General features: G+C 38.0%; 1 protein-coding gene across 5 annotated transcripts in view; it reads right to left on the bottom strand.

Moving 5' to 3' along the window:
• Positions 1 to 23,894, bottom strand: part of LOC105222272 (neural cell adhesion molecule 1-A) — a 187,488-nt gene that overhangs the window by 36,430 nt on the left and 127,164 nt on the right. For all 5 annotated transcript variants that reach the window (XM_049448787.1, XM_049448798.1, XM_049448796.1 and 2 more), the window contains exons 5-11: positions 14,371 to 14,464; positions 14,034 to 14,147; positions 12,635 to 12,838; positions 11,714 to 11,859; positions 7,222 to 7,366; positions 5,565 to 5,695; positions 2,571 to 2,730 (exon numbers count right to left, since the gene is read on the bottom strand). In XM_049448787.1, coding sequence (XP_049304744.1) covers positions 2,571 to 2,730; positions 5,565 to 5,695; positions 7,222 to 7,366; positions 11,714 to 11,859; positions 12,635 to 12,838; positions 14,034 to 14,147; positions 14,371 to 14,464 — 994 coding nt within the window. The remainder of the gene's footprint in view (positions 1 to 2,570; positions 2,731 to 5,564; positions 5,696 to 7,221; positions 7,367 to 11,713; positions 11,860 to 12,634; positions 12,839 to 14,033; positions 14,148 to 14,370; positions 14,465 to 23,894) is intronic.

A 23,894-nucleotide genomic window follows, 5' to 3' on the forward strand; every position in this document is an offset into this window, starting at 1 on the left:
CCCAGGCATGGTATTATACTCAACCTTCTTAATGAACTCGGGGTAAATTAGTGATGCGACGGAGAAAACGAGATCTATGTGAAATTGAGCACAACATTTCCATTTCCCAGTAGAGAAAAATGGTCCAGCGAAATTTACATATTCACCGTTGACTCAAAAAGCTTATTCTATATTAATTCATACATAGAGTTTAGATTTAAACTAAATTACTATAATTCAGTTTTTCAGGCGGTAATTGTGGTCTTAACAGAAAGTGCCGAGTGGGCTTATGCTCTAACCAGCAAGTCCATAAATCTTCTAGTAAATTGCCAAGGCAATGAATACTACCCGTAGCGGCAATACTAGGTCTCACTACGTTAGGTTATGCAAGCAGGCAATAACTAGACTCCTATTAGATAACTCGGATAATATCCTCTAGATATTATAATAATATAACCCAATTATATAGGAATGCAAGGAAATAAAAATTCAGACTTCGTGAGCAGTTGGAAATACAATTCCCGTAAGTTTCCCCACACCTTTCAGCTCCTTAAGGGTTGTTTGAAGCAGCGAACCCTATAGGAACACCTCACGTTCTGTAACATTAGCAGCACTGGGTATACCACAAAGTTACTTCGGGATAGTTTTTATTGGGGACAGACGAAACTGCTTCTACTTACTTATGGGCAAAAGTAAACTTAGTAATATTATAGGGATCATCACAGCGCACTTAGCCTTAAAATCCCAACCCCGGAGAATGATGGGAATATCCAGTCTTTTGCCGGATGAGGCGCGATATATTTCATGCCCAACTTAAGATATATTGGCTACCTGGAGTAAAATAATCAAATTTCGTAACAAATCACCTGAATTGCTGGATACGTCTTAACTTTGCTACCACTCAGAGCACAATGGGTCTAATAATGTGCATCCCTTTTCTTCCAACCATCCAAGTTTAGTTTAGGTTAAACCAAATTACTTTGTCTTAGGATAGCTGAATAATAGATAACTCAATAGAAATATACGGAGATGTGGATGGTTGTACTTGTAGACGTTCACGCTTACAAAGGTTATGAACTAAAACTCTCTTGTCTGTATTTCTTTTGAATAATTTAATTTATAAACTGTTGAATCCGGTATTATTTTTTACATTATACTGAGTCGGATCTTTGCAGCTCGCGAGGTGGCAAAGAACTATAGAGGCTTATGGGCTTAATTTTGATATTATGTATTTTCTGGAAAGCTACTATTGATTGTGCTATGTTTAAAAAATTTCAGGAAGAATCTTCGATGTCGTGAAAATTATTTTTTCGCGTTATGACTTCTAACAGCTAAAACTCGTTCCATACTTTACAAATATTCATAGGCAGAACACATCTTTAAAGATTTTGAGCTTACCCATAATCTAACATCTAAAACCTCTTGAAGTATAGATATTCCAATAGACAATTTTCCAGTTCCTTATCAGTTTAATCAGTACCTAGTTCCTAATATCGAATGAACTCTTCACAAAAGCTTCCAATTTAGCATTTCCTGAGTTCGATTAACAGTGTTCAGAGTTGAGAAATAAATAAATATATAAAGTTTAGGTGAATCCTTGCTTAACACCTGGACTTTCATTTCGGAATTATCGAATTTTATGATAGACAGACCGCAGTGAAAGCTTTATCAAATCCTGCGTGTTTTATTGTTAACTTTCTCATAATTCCTTTAATTCCCACGCATTATACGTATATACATATACATATACCTACATATATAATATTATTAAAGCTTCGAAACACTATATCATCAACTACTTTAGGACGATCTCTAGCACGATAGGAAATGAAGCAACTTCAATTAAACTTTCCACCGCAAACTTCCGCTTTAAATGTATAGCTGGCCTACCTAAACTTCTAACTGAACTATGTAGAACATTCCAAAACCACGCATTTCATTAGATTTATCCGCATTGTCATGCAACACATGTATTTACTGAATTATTAACGTAAACTAGCGGTAGAGTGGAAACTTTTGAAACTCAATGTAAGTATGAGTTTTGCCCTTGCAAGCTGTTACAACACATAAGGTATGTACATACATATGTGCAATGCGAGCATGTGACCACATATTAATTCCCGTGTGTGTATTCTTACACTCTAGTAGCTCAAGCCAATATGTAAATAATTGATTTTGAACTGGAAGCGCAAGCGTGGCGAAGCTGAAAGCATTATGAAAGTGAAGGCTGATGTGGTTGGTGTTAAGAGTTCTGTCTAACGCTGTTTACGATGTCTTCAATCTAGGCAGCAAAGTTTCGGACAGAACCTGATTAAGAATACCTGCTGCGCAGCAGGTGGCCAACAGCTAACATTAATAGAATTTCCCAGCATAATGAGGTGGGAGTGGGGAATAAATACGAATTTCCAGCTTACAAAAGTTACAACACAGTGGGATGTTTGCAAAACTGTCTTATTTGACAGTCTTTCTCGGGTGAGGTATGAAGAAGTTGAATATTTGGAAACACTTTTGTTATTTGGCTTTTTTCTTACACCAACTTTCACAGTAAGGTTGATGGTACCTAAGGCATTTTTTTCTAGAATTTTACTTACATTTTACACGCAGCGGTAGTTGGTTGCTGACAGTTTCACCCTCGTCGTTGATGGCGCTGCAAGCATAATTTCCTGCATAGTGTTTGGTGATTTTCTGCAGTACCAAGCTCTGATTGGAGCGTATGACGCGAGCGGAAGTGTTGTGTTCGAGGTGAATGTTCTGCAAAAGGTAGAAAAAATAAATTAAAATATAAGTTAAATGTATACCTTGGTATATTTAGAATAGCACCAATATATGTATGTATTTTATAAATATGTTTGAGTTATATGAAGTTGTTTAAATAAAAATTTCTATTTCTATATTTATGGAAATTTTTAATTCCACGCTCTTATTAAAAACCATTAAAGAAGTTTACTTAGTTAAACAATCTTAGCTATTCCATCAGGTTATCCTAATCGCTGCTTTATTGTGTATCGTTACTGGCTAAAATCGGTTAAACTTGCCCCTATTTGAGTGTAGCATTTCGTTTTTCGATATCATCGTCTTACGAGAAATCTAAAAAGCGTGTAGTTTGACGAAGTCAAAAATCTGGATCTAATTACGCGTAGTAATACTACAATTTCTTGAGGCAACTTGAGCTGTTCTTCGCCAGCGTGTGAGTGGTTTGGCTTCTGAAATGTCATTCGCAGAGAGCGAGTCTAGAAAATGTTAATTGATGTTAAGAGATGTCGGATATCGAAAAGGTATGATGATCTTAAGGAACGGTTCCGTTTAAATATTAAGCTTGATCTCGCTGTATTATAATGGGATGTCTCGACTCATTTTCTCTGATGTCGAGATACTTAATTATTAAACTGGTTTAGGTACTTGATCACTGCGAGTTTCCAAATCACTTGAAAGCAGATGAAGGTGCTAGGGTACTAGGCCTTCGTTTTACTAGTTGTAGAATGAAAACCAATAGCAGCTGCAATAGCTTCTTGCATTTCACTGGACGAGTTGTGAGCTCTGTAAGCTCTAGACAGATATCAAGTTCAGTGCAATTGCAAGATCCTTTAATGAGGATTAAGGTAGTGTATCGAAAGTCAATATCCAACTACAGGAGGTTTCACAAAGGATTTAACAGCTTAAGGGCTTAGTCATCTAACTTAACCTAAACGCAGATGAATTAGTTTTAGTTCTTTACGTACCAGAGTGCCGTTAGTCCTTTGGAAGTAGTCATCCTTTGGAATCCGATGGAAATGATACCAATTTAACAGGCTTTATAGCCTCACTAATGATGCTTCTTGCAGTATCTCATACCGTTATAGACCCAAATAATGCAGTCATTTCCAGCAATCCTCTTAATCTGTCAGCCCTATTCCAAACATGTTCCTACTTTCCCTTCTATCACTACCAGCAGAACTTTGTGTATCTCTGAGCTACCGCTTTGTGGTGACTATTGCAGTGTTCCTCTCAGGTAGAACATTCCACCGCAATTTGATCTTCTTTGCCATGCCACTGTCCACAATGCAAGGGTATACCAATGTTGATCACGTTTTCGGTCACTCCTCGTTTGGCTATCTTGTCCACTATCGGTATTGCGCTTGATGACTTTGTAAGTCTAGCTCCGCGATTTTCCCAAAAGCATAGACGTCTGCTTGAAATACTGCGGTTCTCCCACAGCTTAAAAGCTATCTTATGCCTAAATATGGACAGCGCATCCCCGAATGGAAGTCCGCCCGTCAAGCCATCCGTTGTTTAATATATTGCGCCCAGCTACCATACATTTATGTCCACCATCTCTTTCTATCTTGATTCTGAACCTTCTTTCGCAAATAAAAGTGGGATCATGTATAGATTATATGAACGAAGCTTTAAAATTGTAAATTCTCTTGTAACTAGTAGTTTCCCCGTTGATTTTACCACCTCCTTTTCATCAAAATATCGAACTAGCAAACTCAGCCAATGTTTTCAAGGCAGAATCGTCAGTTTTTGGAGACATCTGTAGGGTTTCAAATGATCGCGTCGGCTCAAATATATATTTCTTTAGATATTAACAAACAATTCTGTATACATATACAATATGTATATCAAATAAATTAGTGAATTGGTTTGTTGATTATGAACAATAAGCAAAAGACACTACAGAAATAAAATATGTCTTATATCTTGAGTACAATGAAGTCAAGTTAGGAAGCACCAAGGTTATGAGCCTACTAACTAGTTTAAGGCACTCAAATTATAGAATATTGACACTTCGGTGTCATCAGAGCTTCATTAAATACTGAGAGGATGACTGCGATCTCAAAAAAAAGCAACATAATAACTTTTAATTTTCAATGTCTTTAAATTCTTGCCTGCGTCTGACACAATGCGGCTATTGAACGTCTTTGTGACACATTTGGCTCGGTTGATAAAGCCCAATAGTTCAACATGCTGTGTTTCTTCTGAAAGTAAGTCAGTTAACCACCTATATAAATAGATTGAAAACAAAAATGAAAATACTCCCTTCGAACACATACAAACACAATACTGTATGCTCCACATTAGTTTAACCACATGGTTGCGTTAGCTATTTGTCTGTGTCTACGGGAAATTTTCATTTACTAAAAGTGCTTTTCGTGGCGAAATATTTGCGGAAATTCCCGATGGTTTGAGGCTATTCCCGATTGCTGCAAACTTAAATCCGGCGACACAACCACACAGAAGTAAGTACCTATACGTGAGTATGTGTGTAATAGTGCCTCTGGTACACTTGGCGAGTTGCAGACAATCTCATAGCGTACGCAGTCTATGAATGCGGTACAAAGCTAGTGATCACACACACCCTGCGGTGCTTTCAGTTCTGCCTTAACACCATCCCATCAATTCAGTGCTAAAATCCGCTTTGACTGAGCTCTCCTCAGTGCATTAAATATACTAAATATACCGGCTCTTAGCTACTGTCCCACATCCGGTAATATGTATGTATGTATACAGGTAAGCTTACATATGCACACATATAGATATATTTCAAATTACTGTTTCAACCGCTGTAGATATGTACAGTTACCGCACTCATACAAATTACTTACATTATGCAACCACAAGAGCTTCCGCCATTGAGGATTCGATTGTACGTGACACTCAAAATATACGTCGTCTCCTTCTTTAATATCATCAGGTGTGAGGGTGGAACCAAGTCGCAGCGTTACCAACGGTGGATCTGTATAGACGAAAGGCAAGGGAATTTAAGTTGGAATAAGCAATATTTAAATTATTAAAATGATAGTGAAGGATAACCAAACAGTCTGCACAAATGCATAATTGTTAGAAGAGTATTTAAACATTAGAAGAAACACAGATGGAACAGATACGAACAGAAACCACTTAATAAATAACGTGTGATCCAAGTAAAGGTACTTTTTTTCAATATGATTTTTTGTCATCTTATTTTTGTTCAGTTTTGTTTGTGCAAAGAATGTGTTTCACTCGCTTCGCTCAACTTATAGTCAACATAATCGCCTTACTGAGCATACTATTCGTAAGACCATCAGCGATCATGAGTTTCATTATTGAATAATATTCGACTGAATGCATCACGTCCAACACGCAGTGAAGAAAATATAGCAGTCGTAATAAAAAATGTACAGGAAGACCGTGGAGAGTCGATTTGACGTATTTCGCAGCAACTCGGACCGACGTAAGGAACCACTTAGCGCTGTTCACGTCGAGATCTTACAATAAAAGCGTACAAAATACAGCTTGTGCAAGAACTTAAGATACGCGACCTTCCTAAGTGACATCGCTTCGCACTAAAGGCTCTTGAAAAGTTCCAAAAAGATCCGACGTTTCCGAGCCAAATTTTGTTCCGTAATGTGGCCCATGTCTGACTAAATGCGTATGTATGTAAACAAGCAAAATTGCCGCATATTGCACGAAGAGCAATCTGAAGAGATTCAAGAGGTGACATTTTATCCAGAAAAATAACGGTTTGGTGTGGTTTGTGGGCCGGTGGAGTTATTGGTCCAAATTTCTTCAAAACTGGTGCCGTCAATTGCAATCGTTATCGCGCCGTGATAACCAACTATTTGATGTCTGAATTTGAAGCTCAGATCTCGGAGACATTTTGTTTCAACAAGACGGTGCCACTTCCCACACATCGAATCAATCAATGGATTTATTGAGAGAACACTTCGGTGAGCAGATAATTTCCCGTCTTGTGCCGGTTGATCACCAAGTTTGTGTGATGTCACACCGTTACACTTTTTCCCGTGCGGTTATGTAAAGTCTAAAGTCTATGCGGACAGTCCCGCTTCAATTTCGGTCTTGGAGCAAAACATCAGGCGTGTTATTCGCCAGTTACCAGTCGAAATGCCCGAACGGGTCATCGAAAGTTTGACTAAACGGTTTGACAATCTGATACGTAGCTGTGACCAACATTTGAATGAGATAATCTTCAAAAAATAAATTCGAAAGAATGTACTTTCGGTTGATAATAATATTCACCATTAAAATTGAAGTTTCTTTGCTTTTTCTTTAAAACATTAAGGAACCTCAAAACGGATCACACTTTAAAGGTAATTTTTATAAATTTTGATATGTGAGCAGAAGCGAGTAGAGAAATGGTGTATCGAAGACAGCTATTACAATTTTAAGTTCAATTTTCCATCGGAAGCGATCATTGGCTTACCATATAGAACTGGCCTAACATAATACAAACATTTTGATGCAAAATTTCTATATACTTACATACGACATTCAACTTCCACATTGTCTCCAAATAAAGGCCGTTCACATTTGGATTCTCAGCGCGGCAAGTTATGGATTTGCCATCATCATCTGTGGTGGGCACAAAACTCAGCTCAGAGCGTGTAACATTCTTTGAGATGTCATCCTGAAAAAAACAAGAACAAAAGTAAAAATTGAAATAGAAATAGAATTTCACTTGAAATATCGACGACTTCTTGGCGCATTAATTCATATTTGTTTTTTGTTTAGTTTTTTTTTTTTTTGTATTTTTCTCAACAACTCAGTTAGACATGTTATTTAACGCCATTTGATTTATGCATTTCAACACTGTGGCAGCCAATTTATGTCCAACAGTGGTGAAAGTAAGTGGCACACCCACTGCATTTGCAACAGCCGACAGAAATATATTTATTACCCGCTGTACAGTTTAGCATACGAATATTTAGTTGTTTAGCAATGTATGGAAATTTGTGCGCCACCTACTGCTAGCATGTTCTACGGTATATAGTATACCGTTATAATGCAGTACATGTGTTGCGTTGCAGCACTTTGCCTACCATCAGCTACAATACATTTTGTAGTGAAATTTTCATTTCCGCTTTTAAATTGCTTATTGCAAATTACATAGCAAGTGCGCTAATATTATCACACAAGTAACAAGCAATACATTTACGCGAACCCACTCATTTCAGCGGCCCCACCCAGCGTATACTAGCCACACACTTGCATGTACTCATATATGATTCTATAAATATGGATAAGCGTGTGTGTGTGTGTAAAAGGGGCGCGTCCGTATTGGCCCTCATTCAATTGCCGGAGTTGTACACTGGCAACGTGGCAGCTAAAACAATGAAAGGTACACATTGCATGCTATTAATGGCACAATGAATGCAAAGCAGTTAAAGAAGGAAACGCCGCAGCATGGCAATTGGTGCCGCACACACTCGCGCTTGTGTCAATAGATCGTGAATGTGCTTAGTTGATCGCATGACGGCACAGTGTGTAGGAGAATATACAGCGAGCGGTAAATTTAAGTATAATATTTTAAGATGATTTTTTTGTAATAACATGGACTGAAAATCATTTGTTTTTGTATGAAACGATGACTTAATCCTACAAAATAATTTCCATATTTCTGCAATTTTCTTAACGGCCCTTCAATCTTCATTACCGCTTCGTTATCGTTAACCTTCAAAGCCGCGCAAATAGGAGTCTCTTTGCATCTTGACTTCTTTTAAGTAACATTTTTTCCAGCTTGTAACATTTTGAGTCCGAGAAGGAGGAATTTATCAATAAGGTATCATTTGGCGAATATGCCAGATGCAGCACTAGTTTATAGTGTAATTCCTCCAATATCAAGTGCAAAGCTTATTACTTGCAAAATCTCATGAACTATATGATTTATGTGTTTCTTTAAGTTTAACTTTTTTCAAGAATCTTCGTAATGCCTCTTGAAAAATTACGACAAAAACCAACAATCCAGTACCTGGCCGTTGAATATGCGGGGGAAAATGTTCCCTAGGTAAATGATATTTAAAAAAATAGATTTTGCTAAGTAGGTAGGACTGTCCTTAATTACTATACCAAATATGAGCGCGATCTGTCATTCAATTTGCTTACAGTCGATGCTTAAGTCGGTACACCTCAGTAAGTCGTTGTGATTGGACAACGGATACAAATATCGAACAAAGACTTTGTCTCAAAATTTAAATTTCTAGCCAAATGGTGTGTGTGTGGAATCATTGCGAATGTCGAAAGAGGCTTACGGAGATTCAGTTTTATCAAAAACACAAGTCTACGAGTGGTACAAAGCCTTCAAAGCTAGTCGAGAGATCGTTGAGAACATGTCTCATTCTGGACGACAATCGACCTCTTCAACTGATGAAAATATTAAAAAAATGAAGGACATGGTGCTTGAAAATCATGATGCAAGAGAGTTCGAGATCTTTCGCGAGTCCGTTTAAACGATTTTGGTGCATATTTTGGGAACGTATCGTCGAACGTAGACTTAAAAAATTTTCGCTGAAGGAGCTGAAGATCATTCCAAAAAGTGCTTATGAACAGTCTTTCGAGAACTGGAAAAGACGTTTCGTTAAGTGTTTTACATTTGCTGGGAATTACCTTAAAGGCGACAAAATAGATATTGAAGAATAATTAAATATTTTGTGTTTTATTAAAATTTTTCGTCACAGTGTATAATAAGGCGATGCTTTGTATCAGTGTTTTCAATTAGGAAAGAATGATTTATGAAAACACGAAATTCACTTTTTTCACTTTAAACTATATCTATCGAGAAACGTTAATGAAAAAGCTTATGTACATTTTTATTTATTTTAATAAAAATTTATAACCGCCTCACAATAAGCAACTGAGCATGCCAACGCCCAATCTAATTTTTCATACAATCATTGTAAGTGTCGGTTGGGCCTTCAGGCTTCTTTTTCTGGTTCACCTTAGTTTAGAACCGCCATTCGCTAGACAGTATCAACACCATATTCATAAACCTACGTCTCATCACCAGTATAATGCTTTTGATCAATGTAGGGTTCTCGGCTATGTTGTCATTTCTTTCTTTTATCTTTTCTACCTTAACTCGACATCTTTTTTGCCAAAGATCTCGAAACGAGTCTAGCATTTACAGGCTTCATACCCAAAAGGTTAACTAAAATATACTCAGCCGATCCATAAGACATGTTGAGATCCTCTTCTATCTCTCTAATGCCAACTGCACCATTTTTAAGCACCAAGGACGACTCGCATGAGGCAAGTTCTCGATGACTTCTCGACCTTCACTGAAATACCTGTGTTTGTAATAAAAAAGTAGGGAGTCACAATACTTCTGCAACATCCTCAATAATTCGCACAGCCAAAATTTCAAGCAACACAAAATTTCAAGCAAAGTTGTTGTTAAACTTTTTCATAGTAAAAATTTCTAGACAAACTGTTCGCGTTCTGAACCAACACCAATCACACGTTAATTAACATGTGGATAACAATCTAAAAAAAAAGATGGATCAGTCCAGGTCAAATTTGATCACATGTTATTTAATACCGCAATAGTAAATTTAATAGTTTTAACATTCACTACAAAGTGGGGCGTTTTCATTGGAATTATATGTTGACATTCCATCGACTGTTCTGTGAAGTCACCGCTACCTAAGCAATAATGGTAATTGTGGCTGAGAATTACATTTAGAACATAGCCCTAGTCCCAAATCTTGTGCTCACAACTACGTACCTTAAGTACGAAATACACAAATTAAACTCCTAGGCGGAGCTCGAAATCTTTACTACTGCAGAGAGAGATAGAGAGCGAGAGAACTTCAGTAATGCCTACAAAATTTTTGATGGGTTAGCTACCGGAAGCAAACAATGTTTGATAACCGAAGCTAATACGGTATATCCATGAAAAGGTGGCAATATTCTGACATATTATTTGGTTAGTTATTAAATTTTTGTAATTATTTATGATATAGTGGGAAAGAGCAGTAGTTATTCGAAAAAAACAATAGTTTTACGCAAAATAGTAACAATCCAACGGAAAAATTGGTAGTCTGAAGTGGCAGGATCTGGATCAAACAGCGGGTGAGGCAAAACTTCCCAGCCCCTGTTTTCCAAATAGTATTTAACCAATCTTACAATATGAAGTGAAGCGTTGTCATGATGAACTATTGGCTCGCTTATAGAGACAAATTCCGGGTGTTTTGGGCAATCGCTCGTTTCCATTAAATTAGTTGCGGTGGGTAATGTTCCCCATCAATAGTTTTAGTAGCTCAAAATACAGCGTTATGGATATTCAATTTGATCATTGATTTGGCGGGGTTTGTCTAATTTTAATCATTCAAAAATGGTTGCTTGAGTGACTTGTGAAAGTACAGCAAGATTTTCATGTGCTGGGCAATAATCTTATTGGAGTAATACTTCCTAATCCGGATATCTAGACTTTTTTCGCGCACAGCACGTGCTTCGCCTTTTACGCCAAAATCATCACTTTTCATGGACGTTTGGTCAGTTGAGCATTATTCACCTTAAAACTCCACTAAAATACGCTGGCTTTCGGCTCAGATTTTCTTGATATTAAAGTAATGAAGAAGAAATCCCTTCAAAAAAACACTTTTTCAGGCATAAAGTTCCACATGTGACTTGGTGTGAAAAATAAGCTAGTTGATTGTACTTCAAATGAGTGACATAACAATATTGAAAAAGACGCACAGTGGCAGTAGCTTTCTCTGCGCCACTGTTCGGATTTTTTTCCTGGGAAAACCACACCAATATAGTTATAGAACTAATACTTTTTGTTGTACTACTTCGTAAATGAAAGTTACCACAAGCATATAGTAGCAAATTGAAAATATCTCGCCACATTTATTTCCCAGCAAAACAAAAGATTTGGAGCAATATTTTTTGCAACCACTGTTCACCTAATTCACACGCATACAACACTGAATTTAAAATTTTCTTTTCCAAATAGAATTTATACGCATACACCCACCTTTGTGCGCCGCAATTGCCGCTTCCCCTTGTACCAGGTGATGATGGCATTCGGACGTGAGCCGGTTGATTCACATATGACTTCGTAGCGACGATCCGCCACCATCGAATTGGGTGGCTCAATTATTTTCACCGTCAGCGGTTTCACTAGAAAAACAAATACGAGCGATAAAAAATCAACAAACAAAGACATCAGCGCAACAAAAACAAATAGTGAAATTGGAAAATGGCACAAAAGTTAGAGCGCGAGCCGGCACTATGTAGCGCAGCACACGGAGGCGAAAGAGCGAGCGGCGACGCGCTAAGCAAACAAGCGGACAAGCGCTTGGCAAATGAGTACAAAGCGGCGAAACGTGGCAGCGCGTATGTATGCATGCATGTATGTACCCTTGTGGCCTTAAAACCTTTTAAATGCCGCAATGTTGCGCCACCGCACACATACACACGTACAACCACACACACACACATTGAGCTTGCTACGCAAACAAGCATGTGAGTACCTTTGCCTAATTAGAACATCAAAATACGTTAGCATACTTTCAGGTGCAAACGCCGGTGCTGGTGTAGTAGGCGCCTACGCCGCCTGCATATGTGTGTGCATGTGTGCGTGTGTCACTTTATGCCTGTGAACTTTTGTTTATTTTCATTTAGTCAGGCTTCGTTTGGCACACATATGCCGCGGGGCTACGCTCGGCCCAAACTTCGCTCTCCCTCCTAACGCACACATTTGCTGGCCTCTGCTGAGGTGGCGCTACGCCAACGGCCAGCAACTTCCGACGCCAGTTCGTTTAGTCACGAGCCGTTTTAGTTTTCTGCCGCCTCCCGTACTGCCTGCCCTGATGCCACGCGCTCAAGTTTGCACTCGAGAAAAAGCAACAAAAATAAAAAAAGAAGAAGAATAACAACTCGACGAGCAACTTACAATGCATATCAAGCAAAAAGCTTTTCTCCTTAGGCTTATCTAATTGTGTATTCAATGCTTGACAAGTAAAAACGGAATTTAAATCAGTCCGTTGAACCGACGGCCAAAGTAGCCTATTCTCGATAACATCGCCGGAATTGTGTTCGTATTGATTGTCGACAAGTAGTCCATTTACGAGCCAGCGTACTTGAGGTTGAGGGCGACCTGGCGGGTTGGTGATTGTGATGAGAAACAGGCATGTTGTTGTTGTAATAGCGGCAGCAACAGCAGCAGTTGTATGTAGTATGTGGTATTTGTCATTTTTGTTGTTGTTGTTTTGTAAACGATTGTTACGTTGTGGTTGCAGCAGTTGTTGTGGCAGCAGGCATAGAAAAAAGGAAGAAATAGACAGAAAGTACTTCAGTAAGTGGTCCAATAAGTTTATCACAAAGTGGTTGCAAATAAATTAGCTGGTGTATATCTATGTCGGTATGTATGTGGCAAAGGAAATTCTATTTTGTTATTTAGTTTCTGTGTTTGTTTGTTTTTGTAAAGAAAGTTAATCCATTTGCCTGCTCAGCTATTGACAGGAAATTGAATTTTGAAATTAAAGTGTGCGGAATTTCGAAAATATATCGTCTGTATGTAACAAAAATAATGCCGTTATTAAACGCAAAGTGTACGAAATACGAAAGTAAATAAAAAACAACAATAAAAAAAGTTAATTTCGGCTGCACCGAAGCTATAATACCCCTCACAGGTTCCAGTTTTCGTAACAAAAAATGATTTTGATCTTTCAGTTTGTATGGCAGCTATATGCTTACTATAACAGCCCGATTTAAACAATATGTTCAGAAACTTAAAATTTACTTTGGATAATAATTCCTACTATATTCCGTGAAGTTAACTTGTCAACTTAATAAAATTTCCAAAGAAGAATTTAATTTGTATCATTAGTCTGTATGACAGCTATATGTTATATTGGTCCAATCAGAACAATTTCTTCGAAAATTATACCATTGGCTTCGACAATAAGTCATACCAAATTTCGTGAAGATACCCCGTAAAATAAAAAAGTTTCCAATACAAGCACTTGATTCCGATCGTTCAGTTTATATGGCAGCTTTATGCAAGTGTGATCCGATATCAACTATAACAACAAATAAGCAGCTTCTTGAGAAGAAACGGACATCTGAAAATTTTCATATCGATATCTCAAAAACTGAGGGACTAGTTCTCGTTTATATAAACAGACGTGCAGACAGACGTACATTGCTTAATCGACTCAGCTCGTCACACCGATCATGTATATATATATTATAGGTCATCCAAAGTCTCCTTCTGGATGTTACAAACTTTATAGCAAACTTCATATGCCCTACTTAGGGTATAATAGAAACAAAAGTATAAAGTCACTCACCTCCCACCACACGACACGTGATAACAATATCATCACCTTCCTGCTTCGGTCCGAGCAGCGTGCCATTCAGCTGTCGCCCCCAGCGATCCAATATAATTGGCTGTTCGGGAAGTACTGCAAAGAGGAAGTTACTTTAGCAGATCCATAATTGGTCGTGCGTGTGCGTTTAAAGAATATCTAAGTAACGAACTAATCTTTTATACTAATAATCAAGTTTCTATTTTTGGATATTTTTGACTGCTTTTTGCTCTCTAGTTCTACTCCACTGCTGCTTTAAACAAATTGTTTTGTAACTTCCAATTATTTGGTGCGCAGTGTGTGGAATTTCAAAACTTACTTATTACGGTGAGGTTGAAGCGGAAGCTTTGCGTTTGACTTGTACGGAAGTCGATGCGGCAGCGGTAAACACCTTGGTCGTGTCGCTTGATATCCTGCAAATAAAGAAGCATGTATTGAATTAATACGTAGAAAAGTTAATACCTATAGCTCTACACGAATTTCTCATTCGACGTTAAGGTTTGCTTATGTCTTAAAATATAACTTTAAGCCGCCATTGCTGCCTTTTTGTAAGAATTTATAACCGTTTTTAACCAAGAATATGCTCGTAAGATTTTTTATTTTCACAATAAAAATGCTTACACATGTCATAAAAACCAGTTTGTAGACCAATTTCGCCTTTTTAATGCCACATCATAGTGGAAGTGGCTTGAAAATGGCAGAGTGAGAACGGCGGTAATTAAAGCTATTGTGCACCATAACACTTTCATTTATTCTAGCTGCAGTGACAAAATTTCGTCCTAATATATGTATATTGTGCTTTAAGCCCGGAACATATCATGTTCTTTTACGTGGGGAAACTGACGCAATATACGACATAGTTTCACAGTTTGGTGGTCACAAGTTCGCTTCTGGTTAAGAATAATAAATTGAACATAGTGCTCTGCAGCTACTAGTAGAATGCCGACCTATCGTGAGACATATTTATCGTTGATTTTACTGTACAAAATTTTTGTTCACGTTGTATTCCATATAATGAATCGCTCGTGACATTGCTCCACACAATTGGAGCTAAAAATTAAAAAGAAAGCAAGGCTTCAAGAACCTTTGACATAGTGGCAGGTGATGAATCGTGGATTTGCGCGTACGAACCCGAAAGTGAACACCACTCGATTGTAAGGGTGTTTCAAGATGATGCGAATCCAACAAAGATTGATCGGGCACGAAAAGCTACTAAATAAATATTTGCTGTTCTTTTAGTAAAACCATACCATTAGAATAATACAAGTGCTAGACATTTTTTTGCCAGGTATAGTTCAAAAAATCAAGAAAGCGAAACACCGAAAACGGTCACTCTTCAACACGACGATGCAAGTTTTCACACATCGGCTGAAATAACAGTATTTTCGAGCACTTAAAACATCGATTTGATGAATAATGCACCATAAAGTACTGACGTGGCTTAAATGATTTCTTTTTTTCATTATGTAGAAGAAGCGGTCGATTTGCATGTTTTGGAGATATGATGAGACCCATTTCTGGCCTTATGCATATAGAATTGGACTCACCGGATGGGTCATCTGAGACATATCTGTGGCCAACATTGGAAAGAGGTAACAAAAGCAAAATGCCAAATAATATTCTTTCGAATAATAAGAGCCATTCCCCATTAAATTTGAAGTTTCTGTGCTTTTTTTAAGTAGAGAACGTAGAAATGGATGGAATTGATCACCCTTTAGTTTCAATGGAAATGTCAATATTTCAATTCAAACGGACCTTAGAACTTAGTTTAATGCAAAAGTTAAATGAAGACGTGCTATTTTCCTTTTCACCTATCCTTAGCTTCAATATATTCAGTAATTTTTAACTTTCCGCTTGATGTTATTACCGATTTTATTGGTTTTACTGGTAATGGTACTCATTTTTTTCTTAGATTGTTGCAACGTTTTTCCTATTCGTGTAAAATTTTATCTCCATGTCTTAATTGGTGTATTTCGTCCAGCTTTTGTGAAAAGTTTGACAGGCGATTTTTACCATTGAAAAAAATTTTAAAATGACTTTACTTGAAATTTTGTGTTTAGAACAGAATCGCGCACATAAAATCTTTTAAAAAACTTTCCGAAGTTCTATGGGGAACCTACTTTATCTTGATTGTAAGTACTTCGGTGTATTCGGTGTAGGTCATAAAGTAATCGAATTTACCTCATTATAGTCGTCTATCCAACTCTATTGGCCAAAATATTAAAGAAGTAGTGTTTGAAAATCATTATGTTTGTCTCAAGAAGATAGCAAAAACTCTCACATCCCTTAGAGATCAACTGCACATATGTATTTGGGTTGATGTTTGGTAAATGAATAGTGCCAATACTAGACTCGTATCAAACGAAATGAATATTTTGCAAATTAACGTTGAATAGACGCCGAAGAAGACATTTTTAGTAACGTAACTAAGGGCCCTGCATTCATCAAACGATTCAATACTAAGGACGAGACGTAGGTTTATGAATATCGCGTCGAAACTGTTTAACAATCTAGCAAATGGAGCTACAAAAATGACTCGTAACTAGAGAAACCAAAATTCGCTTGGCACTGGAGCCAAACCCAATCGAGGCTTATAACAAGTGTACAGATAGTTGGTATAAACATGACTGCATTGGCTCAGAAGCCTGTTTTGAAGGCGATAATAAGGATTTATATTAAAATATATACATGCGAACGCTCTTTTTTCTATCCAAGTCAATTTTGATCCGATTTATTGAGTTTTTTTTGTTTACATCTCCATTTATGTTTTCGTGACTAATATATATTTTAACTTTAGGTCTTATCGATCCAAATCCTAGGATAGTTCTAATATTATTTGTTTTTGGATTTCCATCCTTACGTTGAACTTTTCTCTCATCTACCAAATACTATATTCCTTCTTTGGTTGTGCCATAGGCATTTCCGCGCTGATTTTCCATTGATTATATGTCTTACACATTTGGCCAAATGATGGGCTCTTGATCAATTTCCTCTACGTGAGCGCAGGACTCATGGCGGTATATAGGTAGGTAGGTAAGTAGGGTGAATGTCTGACGAGACATTCAGGCCTTTTATTGTAAAAACACCGGGTCTTAAATCTCCCATATTATCGTACGCCTTAAACCACCCGGTGATTTTTTTTTCAATATTTCTTTGTGGTATCTGCTTTTCTAAGCCTAAATAGAAGTTAGACTGCTTGGTCTGTATGAAGACTATGTTCCAGTTTTTCCCAGGTTTATCTATCAGTATAATCTGCGACTTTTTCCATGAAATTGGATAGTATCCAAAACTAAGAATTGCATTGAAGAGCAACAATATTCTGTAACTCAATTAGCATTTTCGGGGTAATAATATCATGTGATGGTGAGTTTTTTGAATTAAGCTTTTTTGTGATTCTAATAATTTCAGAAAGTGAAGTCTTAAATGACTCGAGCAACTCGTTAGCTGTGTTGGGTAAAACTGACAGCTTAAAGTTATTCTTTGGGCACTTAGGATGAAACACCTTTTAACGTTCTTCAAATCAAAAGGTTTTAAATGCGACATCGTTAAGAAAGTCGAAAGCGATAATTGTTAAGCTTTTCCTAAGCAAAGCCTTGCAGAGCCGCAAAGAAGAAGTTCGACAGTATCGTTTACTTCAACATTTTGGTAGCTTCTAAGGTTCTTTTCAACAGGGACGTTACAAAAGTAGACCGATAGGGACAGCAAACGACGCCATATTTTTTCACGGTCTTTCGACATTTCTCTTCAGTAAGGTTTGCCATTTCATAATGAAAAGATATGTGTACATACAATCTAACAACGAGTCGAAATTAATAAAATGGACTACCAAAATTCGGAGTCAATGGCCTCAAGTTTAAAACCGCTACGTTCACTTTATGGTCGCTATATCCGTCCTGTCTAATCATCAATTGAACGTCTAGTGGTACAATTTGAATCCACAGCCACAGTACAAAACATTCCCGTCCTAGTGACACAAAGAAGTGTCCGTACTGTCGGCAATATTGCTGCCGGCAGCGCAAAAATTAAGAAAGACTCAAATAAGTCTTTCACATAACGTTACATCTGTGACATCGTTGTGGCGAATTTTGCGAAAATATCTTGACATACATCCTTACAAGATCATATTGACGAAAGAACTGAAGCCGCTTGACCACCAGAAACGTCATATGTTTGTGAATTGAGCTGAGCAACAACTTGAAAATGATCCGGATTTTCATCAAAAAATTATCTTCAGCGATGAGGCTCATTTCTGACTGGATGTCATTATTAAGGAAAATATGCATTATTGGTCAGACAGCAATCCACACGTACTTCATGAGTCACCATTGCATGCCGAAAAAATTACGGTTTGGTGCGTAACCACTGCCATCAGAATTCTTATAACTCGAAAGCTACGACAATCAAATATGGTTTAGCGCATAAACACAGACACAGCACAGAGATCGATTACTATTTGACAAAGTTATCCAAAGTTGAAATGGCGATACTCAAATTTTAAGCGTCTCACCATAAATTCTTACGGACTAATTAAATAATTTCGAAGCAGCTCGTAAAGCTATGCCGCTCACATACACTAGCGCGTAAAAGTTTAACCGCATGACCTCCAGCATACTTCGAACACTGCCACTTGTTAGTAAAACCGCGTGACACGGACGTGGCCAGACTTGAAGAACATTTCCAATTTGGCAAAACTAGTCAAGTGAATGAAAAGTAAAGTGAAATTTCACGAATGTCTGTCATGAATGTGTGGCATGCAGGCCAGTTAATACACGTAAGTAAGCACGTAAGTTGGTAAGTAATAGATTACAGCCTCAACTTGTTTAATTTATTCACTTAAACATACTAAACATTATTTATGCACGTAATTAATCTTTTATTGTGGCCAAGCAATTAAATACCACAAATATGTGAGTGACGAGCGGAGGCGGGACGGACAGCGTGTTCACTGAATATTCACTTTGCACTGCCAACTATTGATGACACACGCGCCGGTGGAGAAGACCGAGCATGTGGGCGGCCAGCACGTGCAACGTATTCCGCAATTAAGTTAACTAATGACCGTCGCAATTGTTATTACTATCTCGTAAGATCGTAAGAGATGTCTGGATTGCATGCGAATATGAGCAAACAACAAAAGCGAAATATACACATTTACAACAATCATTTTTAGATAAATTCATGACTATAGGCGATAGCAAGTCGTAGGACAATAGCACGCAGCCGGACGGTACGGTCAGCGCGCTAAACAACAAAAGAAAGCTACAAACCCGTAGGTGGCGCGAGAAGGCGGTGGTTAGCGCGGACTGCAGGCACACGCTTTGTGTTGTTGAAGGTTTTTTATTGTACATTTATTTTTTGCTTTTGATTTCGTTTTGTACATGCCTGGCTAGCAGGCGCACCAACCGAAAGTAGTCATTCCAAAAATGTCCGCCACAAGCACGCGCCTCAGACACGAAGCTAATTCTTTAACTTGTTTCACATTTTTGGCGTTTTGGCATTTTGTTTGTTTTTCCGCTGAACGAGTTCAGCTGTGTTAACTTTCTACAGCTTATCGATTCGCTCATCGAATTCTTAACCATCTACCCCACCGCAACGGGCGACGTTCCACACGATAAATCTGGTCGAGCAGCTGTCACAAGCCGGCTAAATCCGACGCTAGCTGGTCGGAAGCCAGCAAAACGGTATATTCGTATCGTTGTTGCTTTTGTTAATGTTGTTGCTGTAGCTGCTTTTATTCTTGTTGTTGCTGTTGTTATTGGCAGCAAGTGCCCGGGATTGCGTGGCATGTTGTACAAGTGATTGGAGCGCATGCAAGCCAAGACCAAGACAAGCGGCACGAAATTCCTCAATGGAAGCGCACAAGTGCGACAGCGCGAAGTGGCAAGGCGCGCCATGGCAGGCGTGTGGCGTGTGCGCCTTGGCGTAGGCAATACAAAGTGTTTGCCAAAACTGACTACCTTTTAAGGCATTCGCGCCACACATACACACACAGAGTAACACACAAATCTGCCGCTTTGAAGGCACTGCGCCAAATTGCTATTTGTTTGCATGTATTGCTGCCGCACATTTCGCTCCGCGCGCGTTGCGCCATGAGTGCCACTAATATAGTTTTCGCGTGCGTTAAACAATTTAACAAGTTTATTTCCAAAAATGTATTATTGTTGTTTCTATTTGTTTATGCTGTTGCGAATATATTCGTATATAAACACAATCACAAACACACATATACAACTCCTCGAATTTGCGTCGGTATCTGCGGCAAGCGTGTCTACGGAAAATCTCATAGCCACTTCCTTGCCGCAAACACACACCTACATACAGACATATGCACGTACATGTGCATGTGATGGAGGCATTGGCAGTCAGTGTGGCATGAAAAATTAACATTTTCAGCATTGGTTTCGGTGGTTTGGGTATTGCGGAATATTTTGGCAAATATTTAAATCGCGCAGCAGTATTCTAATGGCGCCTATGAAGTACGAATAAAACTAGTTTATTTAATGGTACACCTTTTTTATGTGAAAATAAGTTATTTAAGTAATTTGTGTGGAGTATGAAGTATGATAAACAGGCGAGTATTCGCAATGCCGGCAAATAAATTGCAGTAAATACATTAAATTTTCATTGAAAAGAGCAAACAACTGCTTTTATTATAAGATACATCAAAAGGTAAACATTTAAACATAAGCAATGCATCGAATTTAACAAAGCTTTGGTAATTTGATATTATTACTAAAGTAAAACTTCTTTAGACTAAATTACAAGCTTGATGGATTGCAATGAAATTTAGCGTATTCGAGTTCAGTGAGAGTTGAGCTGTACGATTTGGTACCATATATACCATATAGCAGGCAGAACCAACAAAATAAAGTCATAGGGGTGATCAGTGTACTTAGCAAGGTCAAAAAGTCGAATGACTACAAATGGTCGCAAGAAGGTATCTAACTGGGTGAATAGAAACGGCTTAGACATCAACACGGGGTCTTTATTTTCTCTGGAAAGCTCTCGCCTTCCTCTTGTTGACAGAGTAAAGTACCTGATGTTTATCTTATCAAGCTTTATGGATGCCGATCATTGGAGAGAGAGTAAGAAAGGTAACTATTAACCACCTTTTACTTTTGCACAAGAGTTGTAGGGTGTTTCATCGGGTGATTTTTTTGTTAGGATTTTCATGCATTAGTATTGTTGTAACGTGGGATTATCAGACATGGTGTCAAGATGAAAGTTGCTCAAGTATGGGCTTTCATCATGAATAGACATACTAACGAGCAACGCTTGCAAATCATTGAAGATCCAGCATACGTGCTGGTTCAACGAGATCGGAACAAATTTTGCAGCGATGAGGCTCATTTGAGTGGAATGGCTACGTAAATAAGCAAAATTGCCGCATTGGGGTGAAGAGCAACCAGATTCCGTTCACGAACTGCCCATGCATCCCGAAAAATGCACTGTTTGGTGTGGTTTGTACGCTGGTGGAATCATTGGACCGTATTTTTTCAAAGATGCTGTTGGACGCAACGTTACGGTGAATGGCGATCGCTATCGTTCGATGCTAACAAACTTTTTGTTGCCAAAAATGGAAGAACTGAACTTGGTTGACATGTGGTTTCAACAAGATGGCGCTACATGCCACACAGCTCGCGATTCTATGGCCATTTTGAGGGAAAACTTCGGACAACAATTCATCTCAAGAAATGGACCCGTAAGTTGGCCACCAAGATCATGCGATTTAACGCCTTTAGACTATTTTTTGTGGGGCTACGTCAAGTCTAAAGTCTACAGAAATAAGCCAGCAACTATTCCAGCTTTGGAAGACAACATTTCCGAAGAAATTCGGGCTATTCCGGCCGAAATGCTCGAAAAAGTTGCCCAAAATTGGACTTTCCGAATGGACCACCTAAGACGCAGCCGCGGTCAACATTTAAATGAAATTATCTTCAAAAAGTAAATGTCATGAACCAATCTAAGCAAATTTTATCGTCTGCAATTTAACTACAAGTACGCCATTCACTGGGAGAGAGTAAGTAATGGTGTTATCAATATATCGTAAATGGTGGCCAGTGTATGTCTAAAGTGTGTTACGTCCGTCGTTTGGTCGGCACATCGTTCAATACCATCAAGGTAATCAATCAAGTTCTTATATTACTACTAGAAGGCGGTTTCGCTTCAAGCAGACGGTTTGGAGAGGAGTGCATTATGTTTCCTAATCGAAAGCGTGCAGGCCTCACTTTATAGGTGTTCGACAGGAGACATCTTCTGCTTCTTTGTCTGCCTTTCACTACAAGCCATATCGGTGTAGCGTAGTTCATGACCAACCGGCCATTTGCTTGTATTTGCTTGTATATTTGCCAACAATGTCCCTTTGTCCTTTTCCTTGCCGCTATTGGACCACTCACCAAAAATGGTGTTTTGATCCTTCCAAACAATTTTCAAACCAATAATATTTTAAAATAATAAGTTGAGAAAATAAAACATATGTCGCGCACTACGGATAGATATAATAAGATGTGTGGCAATAAGGCCCAAGGCAGTCGAGCATACGAAAGAATCCAAACAGATACATTCTGAAACTCTCTCGTTCTTAAACTGCATCCCTAAAAGCGTCACAGAATATACTTCTGGTGGGTTTTTCTCTGTGCACATACCAACGAGGGAAGAAGAGCCGCTTGGTTTTTCAGGAGTAGGTTAAAGCTTAGAAGGAAAGTTGGAAAGGTAACTTTCTGTTATAATACGCCAATATTACTTTCAGTCTGGTTATCTGTTGTCCTCTTGCGTTCTATCGCTGAACTTTTAGAGTACTCGCATTCTTAGAAAACAAGGGTTAACATCTAGCGCATGTGCGCGCATGAGATCCCCCTGACCTAGAATAGAACGCCGGAGATCGACTGGGCTACTTGATCTATGCAACTTTAGAAGTTCTTATTTGACATTATCTGATAGTCTTATATGCGGTAGGATTCAAAAACTTGTCGTAAGAAAATTTACAAAGTTATATGGAATTAGGTGAGTTGGAAACATCCAGTCATTTTCTTCTCTATTGTCCAGCTTTTGATTGAAGTTGAAATATCTCAGCAATCGTACCTTTGGCGGACCTGTTGAGACAGCTGAACTTTATTTTATCCGTCTTATGCATGATCTTTAGGTACCACAATGTCAAAGTGAGATTCTTATTAACTTTTGTCACAAGACCGCCTTTTTTCCAACCTAACCTAACAAATGTCCGCACCGCACTAGGTACCGAATATTTAGACTCCGGTACCTATTAGTTGTCTTTTGATGGAAAATGTCAGTCAATATGTGAAATAAAGAGATAATCTTTCTTATATAATGATGAAATTGTATGTCAAAAATTGGTTGAATCGGACCAATACTTCATTTAGCCTACATATATTTAATATAGAGATTTTCGAACTTCCGCGTGACTTAGTACCGCATATATCGGCCAACAGGATATCTTTGTACCTAAAATAGATAAATTTTAGTAAAAACTAGGCCTATATAACTAATATCAGGATTTTTCGGACATCCGGGTAACTTTACTCTATATGATTGGTTTTACACCTTATTGTATTTCCATGGCTTTGATTCCTGTAAGTTTCAAGGCTATAAAATGTTCAGTTGCAACCGAACTTATCCCTTTTTTACTTGTTATTTTAGGCAATACAACATACTACTAATGGAAAAAAATGTTTTCTGAATTCTATTTAAGTACCTTACATACCATCATTAATATGTTTGAAAATTCTGATGTTAATTATATTAAGACCAAAGCAAATTTTCACCAAATTTTAACCATTTTAGCTGTTATCAGAAAATTTTGCGAACTTAATTTTTTTTTTTTTA

Source organism: Bactrocera dorsalis, chromosome 1, assembly GCF_023373825.1.
Source record: "Bactrocera dorsalis isolate Fly_Bdor chromosome 1, ASM2337382v1, whole genome shotgun sequence".
Taxonomy (NCBI): Eukaryota; Metazoa; Arthropoda; class Insecta; order Diptera; family Tephritidae; genus Bactrocera; species Bactrocera dorsalis.